The sequence below is a fragment of the Lithobates pipiens genome, unplaced genomic scaffold (genome assembly GCF_037356315.1).
Source record: "Lithobates pipiens isolate NorthernLeopardFrog02 unplaced genomic scaffold, aLitPip1_a1.2 Scaffold_30, whole genome shotgun sequence".
Classification (NCBI taxonomy): Eukaryota; Metazoa; Chordata; class Amphibia; order Anura; family Ranidae; genus Lithobates; species Lithobates pipiens.
In genome coordinates, this window is record NW_027507791.1 from 5,369,729 (window position 1) to 5,386,496 (window position 16,768).

General features: G+C 43.8%; 1 protein-coding gene across 2 annotated transcripts in view; it reads left to right on the plus strand.

Annotated features, from left to right (window-relative positions):
- MIS18BP1 (MIS18 binding protein 1) overlaps window positions 1-16,768 on the plus strand; it is a 49,724-nt gene that overhangs the window by 18,149 nt on the left and 14,807 nt on the right. For both annotated transcript variants that reach the window (XM_077463551.1, XM_077463552.1), the window contains exons 4-7: window positions 92-1,802; window positions 5,329-5,859; window positions 9,029-9,201; window positions 14,076-14,194. In XM_077463551.1, coding sequence (XP_077319677.1) covers window positions 92-1,802; window positions 5,329-5,859; window positions 9,029-9,201; window positions 14,076-14,194 — 2,534 coding nt within the window. The remainder of the gene's footprint in view (window positions 1-91; window positions 1,803-5,328; window positions 5,860-9,028; window positions 9,202-14,075; window positions 14,195-16,768) is intronic.

Genomic DNA, 16,768 nt, shown 5'->3' on the forward strand with positions numbered 1-16,768 from the left:
CCTATTTTTTTTCTTTTATAATCGCTTTAAATTCCCTTTTCTGATAGTCTACTGTTTTACTAAAGCCATTTTGTCACTTCTTTATAATTAGAACTACGGGTCAAGAACACCAACTCTAAAAGTCAAACTTTGAAAAATAGACAACGAAATGTCAAGAGTTGTCCTCTGAAACCCATGAGCGTAATGCTCTCCCCCTTAAACACCAGACAACAGATGAAAAAGGGGTGTTTGCAACATCATGTTCAGCGTCATGGCTTGAGCTGTTCCAGTAGTCCCTCCAATGTTTCCTTAGGGAAGAAAGAATTTGGATATAAAAAATCAAAAGAGAAGAAAACTAGGAATAACAAAGCAACTTCCAGTTTTCCACAAGACATAGATCTTGAGGCTAGCACTTTGACAGAAAGCAGTAAAGCTGAAAGTAGATCCCCTAGTGATATTGCCATAATCGGTGAGGATGAAAGTGAGGCCTCCGATGATTACCCACCTTCCACTATAAAAAAATTGAATAAGTCTAAAAAAGCTTTACAAATAAAGCCAAAGAGTTTTAAAACAAGTATGCAACAAACTGTCCACCATACAGGACTTCAAAATTGTGTGCGAGCCTCCAAAAGGTTGAAACATAAAAATAGTTTGCGTAAGGACCATGTGAAAGAAGTGCAGAAGGAAACCTTTTTTGATCGCTTTCCAAGAACAAGACCACAATCTGGTTCTCCAGTGTTATTGGCTAATATAACAGAAGCTTCTGAAGAAGGAAGCCTTACTGGGTCTAAGAGCCCACCGCACCTTCAGAAGATGGTATATTCTGATCTTTCTGACACAAGTGGAACAAGGACATCAGAGACCGAGCAGCCAATAACTGATTCTGAGAAATCTGCAGATGTGGAGAAGATAGCTATTTTATGTGAAAACACCAGCAAATGGGCTGTAAGGAAAAAGAATGAAGCCATTCTACATAAGTCAAAGAAGCAGATGGCAGAACCTGTTGAAACTTCCCAGAATAGGAAAAGGTTGTCCTCTTATTCCTCAAAAGCACAAAGTTATTTATCTACAGAATCTCAGGACTCTGAAGAAGAAGCAGAAACATGGGTCCGCAGGCAAGTGCCGAACAGTCTGAAGAAGTCAACCCTTTCCAAACCCACGCGAGAAAGGAATCCTGTAGAGGCATCCTCCCATTCTGAAGAAGTGTCTAGTCGGTTGAATAGTGTGAGGGGGAAACGCAGACATCTCAATTCCAAGCAAGATCATAAACAAACCTCTCGCTTTACTCAACCTTTGGGTGACCTTGAGGAAGAAAGCTCACAAGATAATGAGGCATGGATGAAGCCTCGTGACAAAGTAGCAGTTCCTTCTAGAAAATCTCAAAGCAATTCAGATTTTGAAGAGTCTGAAGTAGAAACGGTTTCTAGAAAGGATTTTTCTGAAACTCTGAAGTTAAAAAATAAAATATTGCTTTCTACACTTGGCCCACAGAAAAGACAAAATACTAATTTACAGAAATCTCAAAGACAAGCCAAAGAGCAGGAGAACAATAAGAAGCACTTTACAAAAAAAAAAGTTGCAACCAAGCGGTCAAATCCTAGAGCATGTCAAAGGAAAAACAATCTATCTGAAGAAACTTCAGAGTCTGAATCAGACTTTGCTGAGGAAGATGAAGATGATGATGACGGAGAGGACTATGAGTCTGAGAGGGAAGCCAAGACGAAAACCAGAGGGAAGGTCACCAAGCCAAGTAATCAATTGTGGAATTTTCGGAAACATCAGCAAACCTTGAGAGGCAGCAGTGCATCAAAAATACTTTACAGGCAAGTAATAAAGCAGAGTTCCAGTCATATTTTTTGGTTAAAGGTCAGCAGCTACAAAAACTGTAGGTGCTGACTTTTAATAAACGCACACACCCGTCTGTCCCATGATACAGCGATGTGCGAGCTTCCCCTTCCTACGGGCTTCTCTCCGCATCCAGCATTTCAACTGTGGGCACCCGGCTATGATAGATTGCGGCTTCACATCCTGGTGCCCACTGCGCTTGTGTAGAGTCGTGAATAGTCCTGCAGGCAGAAAGGGGGAGAGGAGAATTTCCACTCGGATCCCCTAGGCGTTCCAAGCGTAAGTAGGTCAAAACCTGTCGCAAAGGAAAAAGGATCACTTAGTATATAATTCAAACCACATTCAGGCAGCTCACAAACTCTGGGGCTAAATGAGAACAGTTGACTATCTTAAGCATGGAGTTCCTATGTTGTGAAATAAACAATGGGGAGGCTTGAGTATAGCAAGAATAAAAACAATCCATAGTTTACTGCACAGAACAGATGTGGATTGTTTTATTCTTGCTATACTCAAGCCTCCCCACTGGTTAATTCACAACATAGGTGCTCCATGTTTTAGAAAACGCTCCCCCCACAAAAAAAAGTGCCATTTGTAGGAGAGGAGGAGAGATGGATGCCTTAAGGTGGCATTAACTCTTTGGGGTGGAGCTCCACTTTTAATATGCTAAGTATTTTATTATCTGCTGCAGTTGAAGGAGGATTAGAATCTGTCACATCTTATTGCTGTGTGTGGCATCCTCATTACAGCTGTGAAATGAGAGGGTTGTGGGTTTCATTGGAGCAGGAATGCATGGACAGTGATCGAAAACCTTACAGAGGTTCTGACCTTTCTTCATTCAGCTGAAGAATTATTGCTGTCTGTCCTTTTTGGAGGACAAGATAATGAGGCATGAGCTTAAGACTGAGTTCACACTAGAACATGCATTGACTGTTTCATGTCCGATTTCGGCCCCGAAATTTGGTCTGAATTCTGACCTGAAATGGACCAAAAAGACACAATTGGTGAACCGGAGCCACTGCCGAGATGTGTGAACCAGCTCCATAGAGAGCCAGTCACAATTTCCTACGATGCGAATTGGATGTGGAGAAAACCGAATCCAATTTGCGTAAGTGTGAACTCAGCCTAAAGGAGGTGTAAAGGCAGGTTTTTTTATCTTCATGCATTAAGATAAAAAACCTTCTGTGTGTAGCAGCCCCCCCTAATTACTTACCTGAGCCCTATCTCTCTCTTGCGATGTCCACAAATCTCTAAGGCAGGGATATGCAATTAGCGGACCTCCAGCTGTTGCAGAACTACAAGTGCCATGAGGCATAGCGAGACTCTGACAGCCACAAGCATGACACCCAGAGGCAGAGGCATGATGAGACTTGTAGTTTTGCAACAGCTGGAGGTCCGCTAATTGCAGATCCCTGCTCTAAGGGCTCTTTCACACGGGACGGATCAGTGATGATCCTCCCCGTGGACATCCGCTTGCTCCCGCTGAGTAGGAAGATGACAGGTCAGTCTCTGCACACTGTGCATGGACAGACCTGCCAGAGCGCCGCTCTCCCCTATGGGAGATCGTATGCCGACGGACCGCAGAGTCCGTTGTCATCCGATCTGATCCGCAGACAGATGGGAAAAGTAGCTTTTTCCTCCGTCACACTTTTTTGTATCGGAGCTGGTCGCATGTCAGTGGATATGTCACCACTGACATCCGATGCTCCATAGACCTCTATGGAGCATCCGTTCAGGTCCGCCTAAAAAACTGAAAGGTGGACCTGAATGGATTGTTCATGTGAAAGAGGCCTTAGCCATCCAGGACACGCCTCCTGATTGGCTGAGACACAGCAGCAGCGTCACTGGCTCCCGCGGCTGTCAGTCAACCAATCAGGGGGGAGAGGGGGCTGGGTCATGGGGTTCTGTGTCTGAATGGATACACGGAGCTTTGACTCGGCTCAGGTTCCTCCATAGGAAGCTGCTTTCTTTGGGGGCACTCGATAGGAGGGAGGGCACAGGAACAGCAAAGAGGGACCCGAGAAGAGGAGGATCCGGGCTGCTGTGTGCAAAACCAACTGCACAGAGGAGGAACGTATAACATGTTTGTAAAGTCTCGTTTGCTTTGTTTTTTTTTTTTTTTTAATCACTTTAAAGTTGTTGTAAATGCTCAAGGTTTTTTACCTTCATGCGTTCTGTGTTGTACAGGATGCCAAGGGTGGGTCCTGGACAGGTGCTTTGTGGCACCGATATTCGTGTTGTGGTGCCTTTTAAAGGGGATAGGTTGGTGTATCCAGGGGTCTCACCCGTACAGGGTGAGGGTTTCCGGGACAGTTGTACAGAAGAAAGGACTGACTCGCAGACCTCTCTCTGCACTTGTAGTGGCTTATCTTGGAGCGGAATTTTGGAGGCCTTGAGTGATTTTGGTTGGAAAAAGGGCCTCCACCCCTGACTTCATGGACTCCAGTCCCTACAGGGTAAGCAGCCTTCAGGAAGCTGCACATAAGGCCAGAAACTCCCAGTGTTTGGGGGGTGGAGTAGGAGTTGAGAGGAAAGGAGACCTAACTCTGTACTGCATGTGTTCTACAAAGGTCTGAAGCTGGATGCTGTTAACCCTTGGGTAAAAACCCTTATTTGACTTTTGCTTATTTAATAAGTTTGATTTGTGCTGAAGATAAGTGAACTTTTTGTATTGCATTCCCTGAAGTTTGTTTTGCTGCTGGAAGCTCTTTTGTGTTTGTCTAAGGCCCCTTTCACACAGGGCTGTCCGTATTTAGCCATCCACTTGCTCAGCGGGCATCGCTCTGTTGATCCCCCGCTGAGGTGGCGGATGGCAAGTCCGTCTCTGCAATCTGTGCAGGGACGGACCTGTCAGAGTCCTCTCTTCCCTATGGAGGGGGGGATTGGAATATTATGGACCACCTGTCCGTTTTCATCCGATCCGCCTGACAGATGGAAAATAGGGTTTCCTGTCGCTCCATAGGGCTGTATGGAACGACCGTTCAGATCCGCCTAAAAAACTGACAGGCCGAACTGAACGGTCCGCACATGTGAAAGGGGCCTTAAGCAAAATAAAGACTTTTATGTTTAAGTTAACTTGTTGTTGCACCAACAAACTTTACAGCATGAAGGTAAAAATCATGTGTGCAGTAGCCCCCCTAATACTTATCTGAGCGCCATCTTGATCCAGCGACGTGTACTAGATCAGCGACTCTCCCGGGTCTCTTCCTCTTCATTGGCCACCAGCGGGGGTTTTTGGCTCCCACTATGGTCAATCTCAGCCAATGAGGAGAGATCAGGGCTGAGAATGGGGACACACAGCAGTGGCTCGGGTGCCCTCATGGCAAGCAGCTCTGTAGGAGGGAGGGGCCAGGAGTGCTGGTGTGGGATCTAAGGAGAGGAGGATCTGGGCTGCTCTGTGCAAAACCATTACACAGAGCAGGTACGTGCGACATGTTTGTTTAAAGAAATAAAAATAAATCTTGAACATCACTTTAAGATTCATAACAAAGTACCTGTTTTTTCTAGAACATGCCAAAATGATTTGGATTCAGAGTCTGAAGTGGTAATGGTTCCTGGGAAGGAGTTGCGCCAAACTGCCAAGTCAAAAGATAAATTATTGGTTTCTACTCCTGGACCCAAGAAAAGACAAAACACTCGCTTCCAAAATTCTCAGAGAGAGGCCATACAGCAAGAGAACACCGAGAAGCACGTCACACAAATAGATGATACAAGGAAGCACCCAAATCCTAGTTCACATAAAAAGAGAAGCAGTCAGAGAGAAACTTCACAGTCTGAATTAGACTTTGCAGGTGAAGAAGAAATAAGCGAAGAGGACTGTAAGCCTAGGAGGAAAGTCAATACAAAAGTCAACAGGAAGGCTACCAAACCAAGTCCTCATTTGCAGGATCTTCAAAAACATCAACAAAACTTGAGAGGCAATAATGCATCAAGATCACCTACTCATTCGAATCCAGAAGGTCAACTGCCCCAGAACCCATTTGCAGCACTGGGTCATGAGGAGGACTGGACAGAGAAAGAAGTGAAAAAACTTTACAGGCAAGTATTCTACTTAATGTTGTATTAAAACGTTGTGAGTCTACACAGCGGTAGCTAGTCACCTGGACTTGATGTCCGCCGACACCAGCTGATCGTTCAGTACACTGACAGAATGGCAATCTGCCTATGTAAACAAGGCAGATTGCTATTCTGCCAGTAAGGAAGGTATATATCCTGTGTTTCTGCAAAGCAGGGACATGGATCTATACCTTTCTCTAGTAAAAGCACCTCCCCCACTACAGTAAACCACCAGCCAAGCACACAGTTAACCCTTGGCTCGCCCTTAATGTTAACCCCTTCCCAGCCAGTGCCATTAGTACAGTGACTGCATTTTTTTTTTTTTTTTTAGCACTGATCGCTGTAATGACACTGGTCTCCAAAAAAGTATCAGTTGGTGTCCAATTTGTTCGCTGCAATGTCCTCCTATAAGTCACTGATCGCCGCCATTACTAGTAAAAGAAAAAAAAGAAAATCCATAGTTTGTAGATGTGATAACCTTTGTACAAACCAATCAATATACACTTATTGGGATTTTTTCTTTAACAAAAATATGTAAATTTATGGATAAATTATATATTTTTATTGCATATGTTCTATAGCAGAAAGTAAAACTTTTTTTTTTTTTTTTTTCTAATTGTCGTTCTTTATTTTTTGTTTTTATAGTGCAAAAAATAAAAACCGCAGAGGTGATCAAATACCACCAAAAGAAAGCTCTATTTGTGGGGAAAAGGAACATACATTGTATTTGGGTACAGCATTGGACGATTGTGCAATTGTCAGAGTATCACAGTGCCGTATTGCAAAAAATGGCCTGGTCATAAAGGGGGGTAAATCTACCGGAGATGAAGTGGTTTAAGTTGGTGTTAGCCTAGTGGTTCTAAAGGCTTAAGGCTTTTTACCTTCATGAAGCCAGCTAAAAAAAAGTTAGGAGCCAGTTTTTTTAAGTATCATTTTTGGCCTGAAGATTACATAAAACTCCCCAAACATGATACATTTTCTGAATGCAGACACCCTAGAGAATAAAATGGTGGTAGTTCCAATTTTTTATGTCACAAGATATTAGGTCTAGGAAATGCAACATTTCAGTAAAAAAACACATTAAAAGTAATTTTTATGGAGCAAAAAAATGCAATAAATGGCCCAATTTTGTGTCAGAATATAAAAGCCGAGGTTGCACCGAGTAAATAGATACCCAACATGTCAAACCTTAAATTTGTGTGCGCCTGTGAAATGGTGACAAACTTCAGTACTATATAGACAATGCTTTAAATGCCCCCTATATCTCAGTTGACCTTTTTGAGGCGTAGGCGCCCCGCCGTGTGCATTTCAATTTGTACGTGTGTATATGTGGGGAAAGGAGAAGTACAGGCAAAACTCATTTGTCTGTACTACTCCTGTGGATCACAGGAGTGCAGTTCATTCTGCACTCCTGTGACCCATTTTCAGCAGAAGTCGGGATCCGCCCATGTGCCTGGACAGGCACCTGACTCAGCCTTGCAGCGAGCCGCTGAGAGCCTGAGTCGGCCTCTCCCAACCCCTCTCTGGTCCAATGAGCGTGGGGGGCAGAGCAGAGAGCTGTCGACTGTCAGCCAGCAGCTCTCTGTTTATAAGCTGTGAAAACAGAGTGATCTCTGGTGTTTGATTGCTCAGTTCTCAATATTAGAGCCAGCGGAGGACAGATGCAGCATCCTCCTAGGTAAGTATGATGGGGGGGGGGGTCCCCATGTGGTTTTTTCAGTGTCAGGTTCTCTTTGGGACATCCAGGTTCTAAAAGACTCTGCATGTCTCCTCTGTGCTCCACTAAATGTAATGCAGTGCACATCAAACTGCATTACATTCTTTCCTGCCCTTGATGGCCGGGGAAACTGTCAACAGGGACCCGAAAGTGACATCATGCGTCACTTCTGGGTCAGCAACAAAAAGGGGAAGAGAGCAGACCTGTATCCGCTCTCCTTCCTCCCCTCTATCCAGCGGCACCCGCTATGTTGTTTCCAGGCCTGCAGATGGGCAAGGCGGGATACACAGTGGGCAGGGGTTGGCTTGCGGGGGGTGTGTGGAGCATTCGGGCTGCAGTCCAGGATCCAGGTCGAAATTTCTTGCCACCATGGTGACCTGGAGCCTGAAGTTTGTTCAGCCCTTCTCTAATGCTTTTTCTGCATTAAGGTAAAAAATGATCTACGCTGCAGGATCAACCCCCCCCCCCGCCCCCCCCCCCCCCCCCCCCCTATACTTGAGCCCATTCTCCATCCAGTGCTGTGAGGGGGTGCAGGGCCATGCCGTATTTTTGTCTATAGACACAGGCAGTGTGGCTAGGGGTGTGCCACAATAGGCAATAGCTTCCTATGGTGGCAGACCAATAAGAGGAGGAGCCAGGAGTGGTGGAGGGTTACCCATGAAGAGGAAGATTGGGGCCGCTCTTTGCAATTTTATTACAGAAAGTAAGTATGTATAACATGTTTGTTATTTTAAAAAGTATGATCACTTTGTCTATTTTTGGCAAGACAGACACAAGAAAAAGCCTGCAAGAATAAAAAAACAAAAAAAAAACACGTTGCCGGGATTCTTTCCTAAGGGCACACACACAAACTGGGTACTAACATTTATAGGTAAAGTTGATCCAGGGAAAATCCAATTGCCTCTCGGGGGACCAGGAAGGAATTCTTTCCCCTGCTATAGCAAATTGTGTATATGGGATTGTATGATATTCTTTTTTATGGTTGAACTAGATGGACTTGTGTCTTTTTTTCAACCTGACCAACTATCGCTTTATTGCTAAACACATATATAGAAAAAAAACTTTAGAACTTACTGAGCCAATCTAAGCAATACATTAATAAATGGTATCCTAGTGAACACTATAAGAAGCGTTTAGACCCTTTTCACACTGGGGTGGTTTTTAGGAGAAAAGTGACGCTTAAACGGCACTAAAACAAGCGGCGCTTTAGAGCTAACGCATCCCCGGTGTGAAAGGGGTCTTATAGATTCGTGTATGAATATGGTAATCAAAATATGGGACAGCAAGCATGTAAAGTGCAAGTCTAAGACTTACAGGTAAATGGCAATTTAATTAAGATGGTCTAGTAGTCACTAAACTTGTTTCATTTTGGATCTCAGTACTTTGTTTTGATGTAAATTATCTAAACCTTTAATCTATTCTGTGCCCTTGAAGAGCAATTTCTAAGCTACCAAAGCACAAACGTGGGTTCTGGTGCGACGTTGCCATGGCAGTTGGAAGCCGCTCGGCAGAGGAATGCCAGGAAAAATACTTGGAAAAACAGCAGACCAAGGGATCAAAATCCAAACCTAAGAAAAAAAATAGTTCATCTAAGAATAAAAAAGAGAGTAAGTAACAGAATTCTGAATTAAATTGTATGTACGGTCATTTTTTAAATTGTTTTCAGTTGTTTAAGTGGCAAAGGTTCCCCTTAAGTTTCTCTTGCCATCTGTGTTCCTGCTGGGCAGATTTATCCTGTTTATTAGTTTCTGGGGACCACTGAGACAGAAAGCGGGGGGGGGGGATCCAGAATTTGAAGTTGTCACCAGAGCAAGAGGTGAGGGAAAATCTTCAATGGGGACATAAACTGCATAAAATATACTGACTGGTTTTAACCCTTTTCTACTTTATCCAAAATAAAAGAAAGTGTTTTGACTTTAAATACACTTTTAAGTCTCATTGTATATGAGAACCTGTGCATCTTCTTCTCATGTAGAAAAGTTTTTTTTTCTACAAACCGACCAACAAAGCGCTCCATATTCAGAACCATAGGATTATATCACCCCCTACAGAAAGAAGTAGGACACTAGGCAGAAAAACAAACTTGGCGGCACTGATGGGCACCGATGGGCGCTGATGTGGCGGCACTGATGGTTGATGGGCGCTGATGGGGCAGCACTAATTGGGAGCACTGTTGGGACTGCACTGATAATCAGTGCCCTGATTATCAGTGTCAATGTCCCTTTAACAGAAGCCGGTTATTGGCTCTCTTCTCCTCTCCTCAGGCTGTCAGCGTGAGGAAAGTAAAACTGATAACCAGCTTGTGTTTACATCTGTAATTAGCGGTCATTGGACACAGATGATAGCTTGGTAAAGGGCCGATGCGATTGGCCCTTTATCCCGATCTGTGATCGCTGAGTCCGATGACTCGGTGTCACATTTGGCACCTTTCAGGGGGGAGCAGATACCTGTCTAATACAGGTATTTGCTCCCGCTTCCGGCAAAAGATCGCCACAGTATCCGCAGCAATCTACGCCATGTCTGGCTCCCCCCTCCTCTGTCTTCTGTGAGAGACACAGGTCCCAGAAGACAACAGAGACCAGTCGGAACATGCAGCGCGACTAGCGCGCACGCAGTAGGGTACCAGGCTGTGAAGCCGCATGGCTTTACTTCCTGATTCCCTTACTAGCAATGCCTTAGCCGAGGGGACGGATTGGCTTTGGGTGAGGACTTAGGGGGCACCCTGGACAGGTAAGTGTCCTCATTTTAAAAGTCAGCAGCAGCAGTATTTGTAGCTACTGACTTATTTAATCCATTTTTTTTTTTTTTTTTAGGCAGAACTCCGCTTTTAAATGGCTTGCTCTTCGGGTGCAGAGAGCACTTTCTTTTATTGACTCAGAAGCTAAATCTTTGCCTCTGATACTCCTTCAGCTGCTCAGCTTATACCCCCCCCCCCCCCCCCCTCTTGTGTCATGACAGATTACCAGGCCTTCCCCTACCTCCTTGGGTTCTCCTCAACTTCCCTCTAGTTCTTCTATCCCAGTAATTATACCCGCTCCGTTTCAGTGTTTTTCCTCCTCCTTCAGAGGATCTCTTTGACCTACCTGGATATGTGGGTTTAGCTACAGCTGTCCACCCTTATTCCACCATTAGTGTCATTCCTGCACACCCGATACTGATCAAAGCATTGATGTCTGTGTCTGGCTTCTTGCCATTTACCTGGCACCCTGAGGGCTCAATGCCTGTAAGATTTTTCCAGATCTGGCTTTCTGTGGGTTAATCGTTGGAAACCACCTGCCACTTGTAGGTGGCATAAACCTTTAGGGACAGAGGTTTATGCCACCTCTTTAGATGGGCATAGATTCCCGTCCCTTGCAATATAGTTGTTGTGGTTTTGCTGGACATGAGAAGTCAGGAGTGTTTCTCTAGCCCTTTTTGTCTTTGTGGTCAAGTATAGGAATAATTGCCTTTTCAGCGGGTTTCCTCTTAGGTCACCTCTTGAACATTGGTGAAGGTGTGTATTACTTCATCCTCAGCTCCCTCTAGCCACTTCCCGACCAGCGCACGACGATGTACGTCGACAGAATGGCACGGGCAGGCATATTGGCGTAGCGGCGCGCTCCCGCGCTGGTCGGGACCCCCGTGAGTCCGGTCGCGGGACCCGCGGACTCGATCGCCGCGGGCATCCCCGCGATCGTCTCACGGAGCGGCCGAATAGAGCAAATGCTGTGTAAACAACATTTGTCTATTCTGCCTAGCAACTAGTGACGCTGATCTCTGCTCCATGTGATTGGAGCAGAGATCAGTGTACACTAAATGAAAGCCCAACCCCCTCACAGTTAGTAACACTCCCCTAGGAACACTTAACCCCTACACTGCCACCCACTGGTTAACCCTTTCACTGCCAGTGTCATTTACACAGGAATCACTGCATTTATATAGCAGTGATTACTGTATAAATGACTGGTCCCAAAAATGTGTCAAAAATGTCCGATGGGTCCCCCACAATGTCGCAGTCACAATAAAAATCGCTGATCGCCGCCATTACTAGTAAAAAAAAAAATAATAAAAAATTATTAATAAAAATGCTATAAAACTATCCCTATTTTGTAAACGCTATAACTTTTGCGCAAACCAATCAATAATCGCTTATTGCGATTTTTTTTTACCAAAAATATGTAGAAGAATACGTATCGGCCTAAACTGAGGGAAAAAAATGTTTTTTTATATATTTTTGGGGGATATTTATTATAACAAAAAGTAAAAAATAATGTGTTTTTTTCAAAATTGTCGCTCTATTTTTGTTTATAGCGCAAAAAATAAAAACCGCAGGGGTGATCAAATACCACCAAAAGAAAGCTCTATTTGTGGGAAAAAAAGGACGTCAATTTTGTTTGAGAGCCACGTCGCACGACCGCGCAATTGTCAGTTAAAACGACGCAGTGCCGAATCGCAAAAAGTGGTCTGGTCTTTGACCAGCAAATTGGTCCGGTCTGAAAGTGGCTAGGGTTGCATTAAGTCTTACTATTTATGGTTACACTTCAACTCCTTTTCCTGCGTAACCTTGTTGGGTTCACACCTTTCATAGGTTGTGGTTCTGACCAAATTCTGATTTTTTTGGTAAGCCTTATTTAGCGAGGTAGTTGTCTGTTCTGACCTCTCCAGACATGGAGATCCTGATCCTTGGTCCTTATGGAGTCAGGTGTGCGGCAGTCCTCCCGTCAGAACACAATAGCTTAATGGGGGGAAATCGTTGCACTAACATCGCTTAGTACAGGAAACTGCTTTTTTTTTTTCTCTCTCTTTTTTTCTTCAGCCCGTGAAAAACATTTCACGTGTGTACCCTGCATAAGTCATGCTTTTAAGACTTCCACAGCTGTGTTTATTAGACACCATTTCAATAAAACACCGATCCTTTTTACTCCCCCTTATAACAAGCGATCCTGAAAACTTTACCTGAAGGCCTGTTTGGAAATTGCTTACCTAGGGGTTTCCTGTTGTAGGTGCAGTTTATATTTTTTTTTACAGAAGATGTCAGTGCACCTTCATTTATATACAGTGCAATGAAAAAGTATTCATACCCCTTGAAACTTTCCACATTTTGTCACGTTACAACCAAAAACGTAAATTTATTTTATGTGATAGACCAACATAAAGTGGCACATAGTGAAGTGGAAGGAAAATGATAAATAGTTTTCAACATTTTTTTTTTTACAATCAAATCTGTAAAAAGTGTAGCGTGCATTTGTATTCAGCCCCCTTTACTCAGATGCCCGTAACTAAAATTTAGTGGAACCAATTGCCTTACGAAGTCACCTAATTAGTGAATAGAGTCCACCTGTGTGTAATTTAAAGCGGAGTTCCACCCAAACATGGAAATTCTGCTTTTTGGATTAAAAATCTGGGTGCATATGGGGTGGTGTTTTGTTGTATTTTTGCAAAAAAAGATCTTGCCATTTAAAGCCCAATTGAATGTTCAGTTTAACTTGACTAAAGTGCATCAAAACAAAAGGTATTCAGAGTTGAGCTGAATATATAATTTGTATACAGTTTTCCTTTTAGATTTACAAAAAAAACATATAATATGAGGTCAGACCTAAACATTTTCAATTTGTATGCAATCAGGCAGGCCCTTGCACTACATAGTTGAAGGTAAACCTAAAGAAAACTGAACAACAAAAATTGAATAATGTGTATCCAGCTTTATGCAGCCTGTCCTCCTCCACCATCATACTGCAGAGAAGAACCTTTGTTCTCTGCATGGAAACAGTGGCCTATCTGAAGAGGTCTGACATGCCCCCTGCTGAGTCAGAGCTGGAGCACTGCATTCAGCAAAATCCACACTCGCTGCTTTTAGACCTCTGCAGAGAGGCCACTGTTTACATATAGAGAGCACAGATCCTTCTTTGCAGCATGCTGTGCAGGGACAGGCTTTCCTCAAGGTGTTTCTAAAGAAAATAAACTGTCAGACCTTGAATACCTTGTTGTTTTGATTTTAGGAAGTATATAGTTGATTTGAAATTGAAATTCACACTGACCTTCATCCAAATCGCTGAGTGGTTCAGCTCTGAGATTTATTATTCTGCGTTGCTGGCTGGAAGCCAATGTGGTGCACGATTCAGAGCACCTCCCTTTTTTTTTTTTTTTGTGTACAATCTTTATTTGAAGTGTACACTTCAATCACTGCAATGTTGGGTGGTGCGATGCACTGCTCTACCTGGCATTACAATTCAATTTTTTCTGCTGTGCTGCAGTAAAATGGAACATGTTTAGCTAGGCTGCATTGCAGTGTGAATGGGACACATGGGAAACAATTGTTTCCAGTGTGTCCCTGCGGTGAGAGCCATTTTACCCATTTTCATGTCTTTCACCGCATATAGTGTTAATCGGCCCTTCAAACCCTTCCATACAAAAAATAAATTGGCTGCATTTCCACTATAAGATTCTCACCTCTTCTTTTTAATTGTTAAAAAATAACGTGTGTGGGGGTTGTGCCTAATAGGTAAAGAAAAGGAGATGGTACAAGTCACAGCAAAAGAGGGAACCTTGAAAAGAAAGCAGCAGATGCGGGAAGATGATCACCTATTCAGCTCCACTCTGTTCCAGACTAAAAGAGTGAAGGTAGGGGGATGCTGTTCTGTTGTACAAAATGTGTATATACATTGGGGTGTGGTTTTTATATACAAGAACAATCCTTGTAATTTATGACTTTTTTTTTCTTGCCTTGTTGCTGACTTAATCCCATCTTATATTGAAGATTTTGTTTAATAAAACCACTTCAGCATGATATATATATATAATTTATTAAATATTTTTGGGGTTAATAGCAGTTTGTGAAACTGCAGTTCCCAAAAAACATTAGTAACCATTGGGGCCCATTCATGTCTATAAGTGCAGGGCAAAACTCAGGAAGTAGGCTGTAAAACTGGGCGGAGGGTATTTTTAAAGCTGAACTTCAGGCACAAAAACCTTAATTTAGACCTACTCCTAAAAACCTAGCAGTTTCTGCATCGGTTAAGCTGGGTACAAAGGGGGGCAAATGTCGAGAAACAACGTCCAAAAAACAAAAAATTGCAGACATTCGGCCCGTGTGTATGTCAGTCTGTCCAACAGAAGCCCATCGGCTTCTGTCATCGAGCATCTTGGAAAACCAGCATACGACCGGCTCTCAGCCAATGGATCGATCGGAGTGTTCTGGCAGGGGGGCCGTCCCCTGTCAGAACGCAATAGGTGAGATTGCTGAACTAACCACGCATGATTTAGTACAGCGGCTCTGACCGGAGCTGACCATTGTTTTTCCTTTTTAAACTGCAGGGTTGAACAAAAAACCTAGTGTGTACCCGGCTTTATCCTCGGTTTGTACCTTACATGGGGCTGGCCTGTAATGTTTGCTACAGGCACTGGATCCTGTGTAAGGTGCTTTCCTTGGCAGGAAGTGCAACCTGCAAATTTAGCTGCAGGATGTTCTAAAAGTCCATGGACTGTGGTTCCAAGACCCTGAAGATCCCCTTCAGGGGTATGCCCACTGTGTCAGGCGAAGCCTGGATCTTATTGGGTCTAGCACTGTGGATAAAGTAAGACAGGGTTTCCCTGTATATGGAATCTGGTTCCTTGCTTTAAACACCACTATCTGCACGGCCTAGCACCCTATGCAGTTTAGTACCACAGAAGATTTGGGTGGTGGTCATTAAAATTGTAGATTTCTTCTTCCTATGTGGTCTCGGATAGATGAGAAAACTGCATCATGCCTCCCAGCTCACCTATTTCAAACCACCTTTTCTGGTGAGAGCACATGCAGTACAGTACGTTGGCTGCATTCCCACTGCCATCTTCTAAATTGAATCGGACACAGGAACTTGGTGAGTGCCTGGATTATAGGGGCTTCTTCTCCTGACATGCAGAGCCCAATCAGTTAGCACTCCTGAACTCTGACTAATTCATGGAGGAGCCCCTCGGTAGTAGTGGCAGATCACAGACCATTGGGTGCTTGGACAAAAGGGCCTAATAGTATGCATTTCGCAGACAGTCTACAGCAGTGGTCACCAACCCTGTCCTCAGGGCCCACTAACAGGCCAGGTTTTATGTATTACCTTGGGGGAGATGCAGACTAGAATACTGCAATCACTGAGCAGCAAATGAGATCACCTGTGATGTATTTCAGTTATCTTGCAAACCTGGCCTGTTAGTGGGCCCTGAGGACAGGGTTGATGACCACTGGTCTACAGGATACCCAGAATGCCACTAAAAGTGATAGCTCTTCCTTTGTGCTAGAGCATTATCCCATATTGACCCTGCTCCCCTCATCTGGCTCCCTTTCTGTCACAACCATGTGGCCTGTCTGGCAAAAGCTTTTGACTATGAGTCCTTTGGACACTTCTAGAACCTTCAGTTTCCATAGGCCAGAATTTCTACTTGACTTCTTTTCCCCATGATCCTGTACTATTTCCTTCATTTGAAGATTTTGAGGAACATATTGAAGACATTGATAGCCGAAGCAGCTAAGGAATTTTATTTTCCAGACCAAAGGGCAGATTTGATGACGGCCTTGTACCAGTTTCAAGCACAATGAATGGTTGTACCAGTTCCTTCAGAAGAATGATTTCCAGGTTTCTATTTAAACCTATTTATAGTATGAAAAAACTATTGGAGACATCCACCCAATACTAGACCTAAAATCCTCAAGCAGATTTCTTCATGTACCAAAATTACATATGGAATCTACGAGTTCAGTCATTGCCTCCCTCAGATAAGGGGAATTCCTTGCATCAGTAAACATTCTAGATGCCTATCTGTATATGTATGTTCCCATTTCACTTTGTGCCAATTCTTCCTGCATTTTACTATGGCCATTTAGCACTTCTAGTTTGTGGCATTGCCAATTGGACTCCCCTCTGCACCCTGACTGTTCATAAAAGTGCTTGTCTCACTTGTTCTACTATGAACCCAGGGCGTTCATGTCACAAATTACCTGAACGTTCTGCTAAAGGACTTCTCAGACCTTGCCTGCAAATGTACAAAGGACCATCTCTTCCCTTAAAACCTTTGGCTGGATAATCATCTTTCCAAAGTCTGCTGTCCAGCCCTCACATCATCTGAAGTACCTGGTTTTTAAGGTTGGACACAGCCCAAGCCAGAATCTTACTCTCTTGGCAGAAGATTGCCTCCCTAAGTGCCAGTTTTTGGACCCTCTGGTCA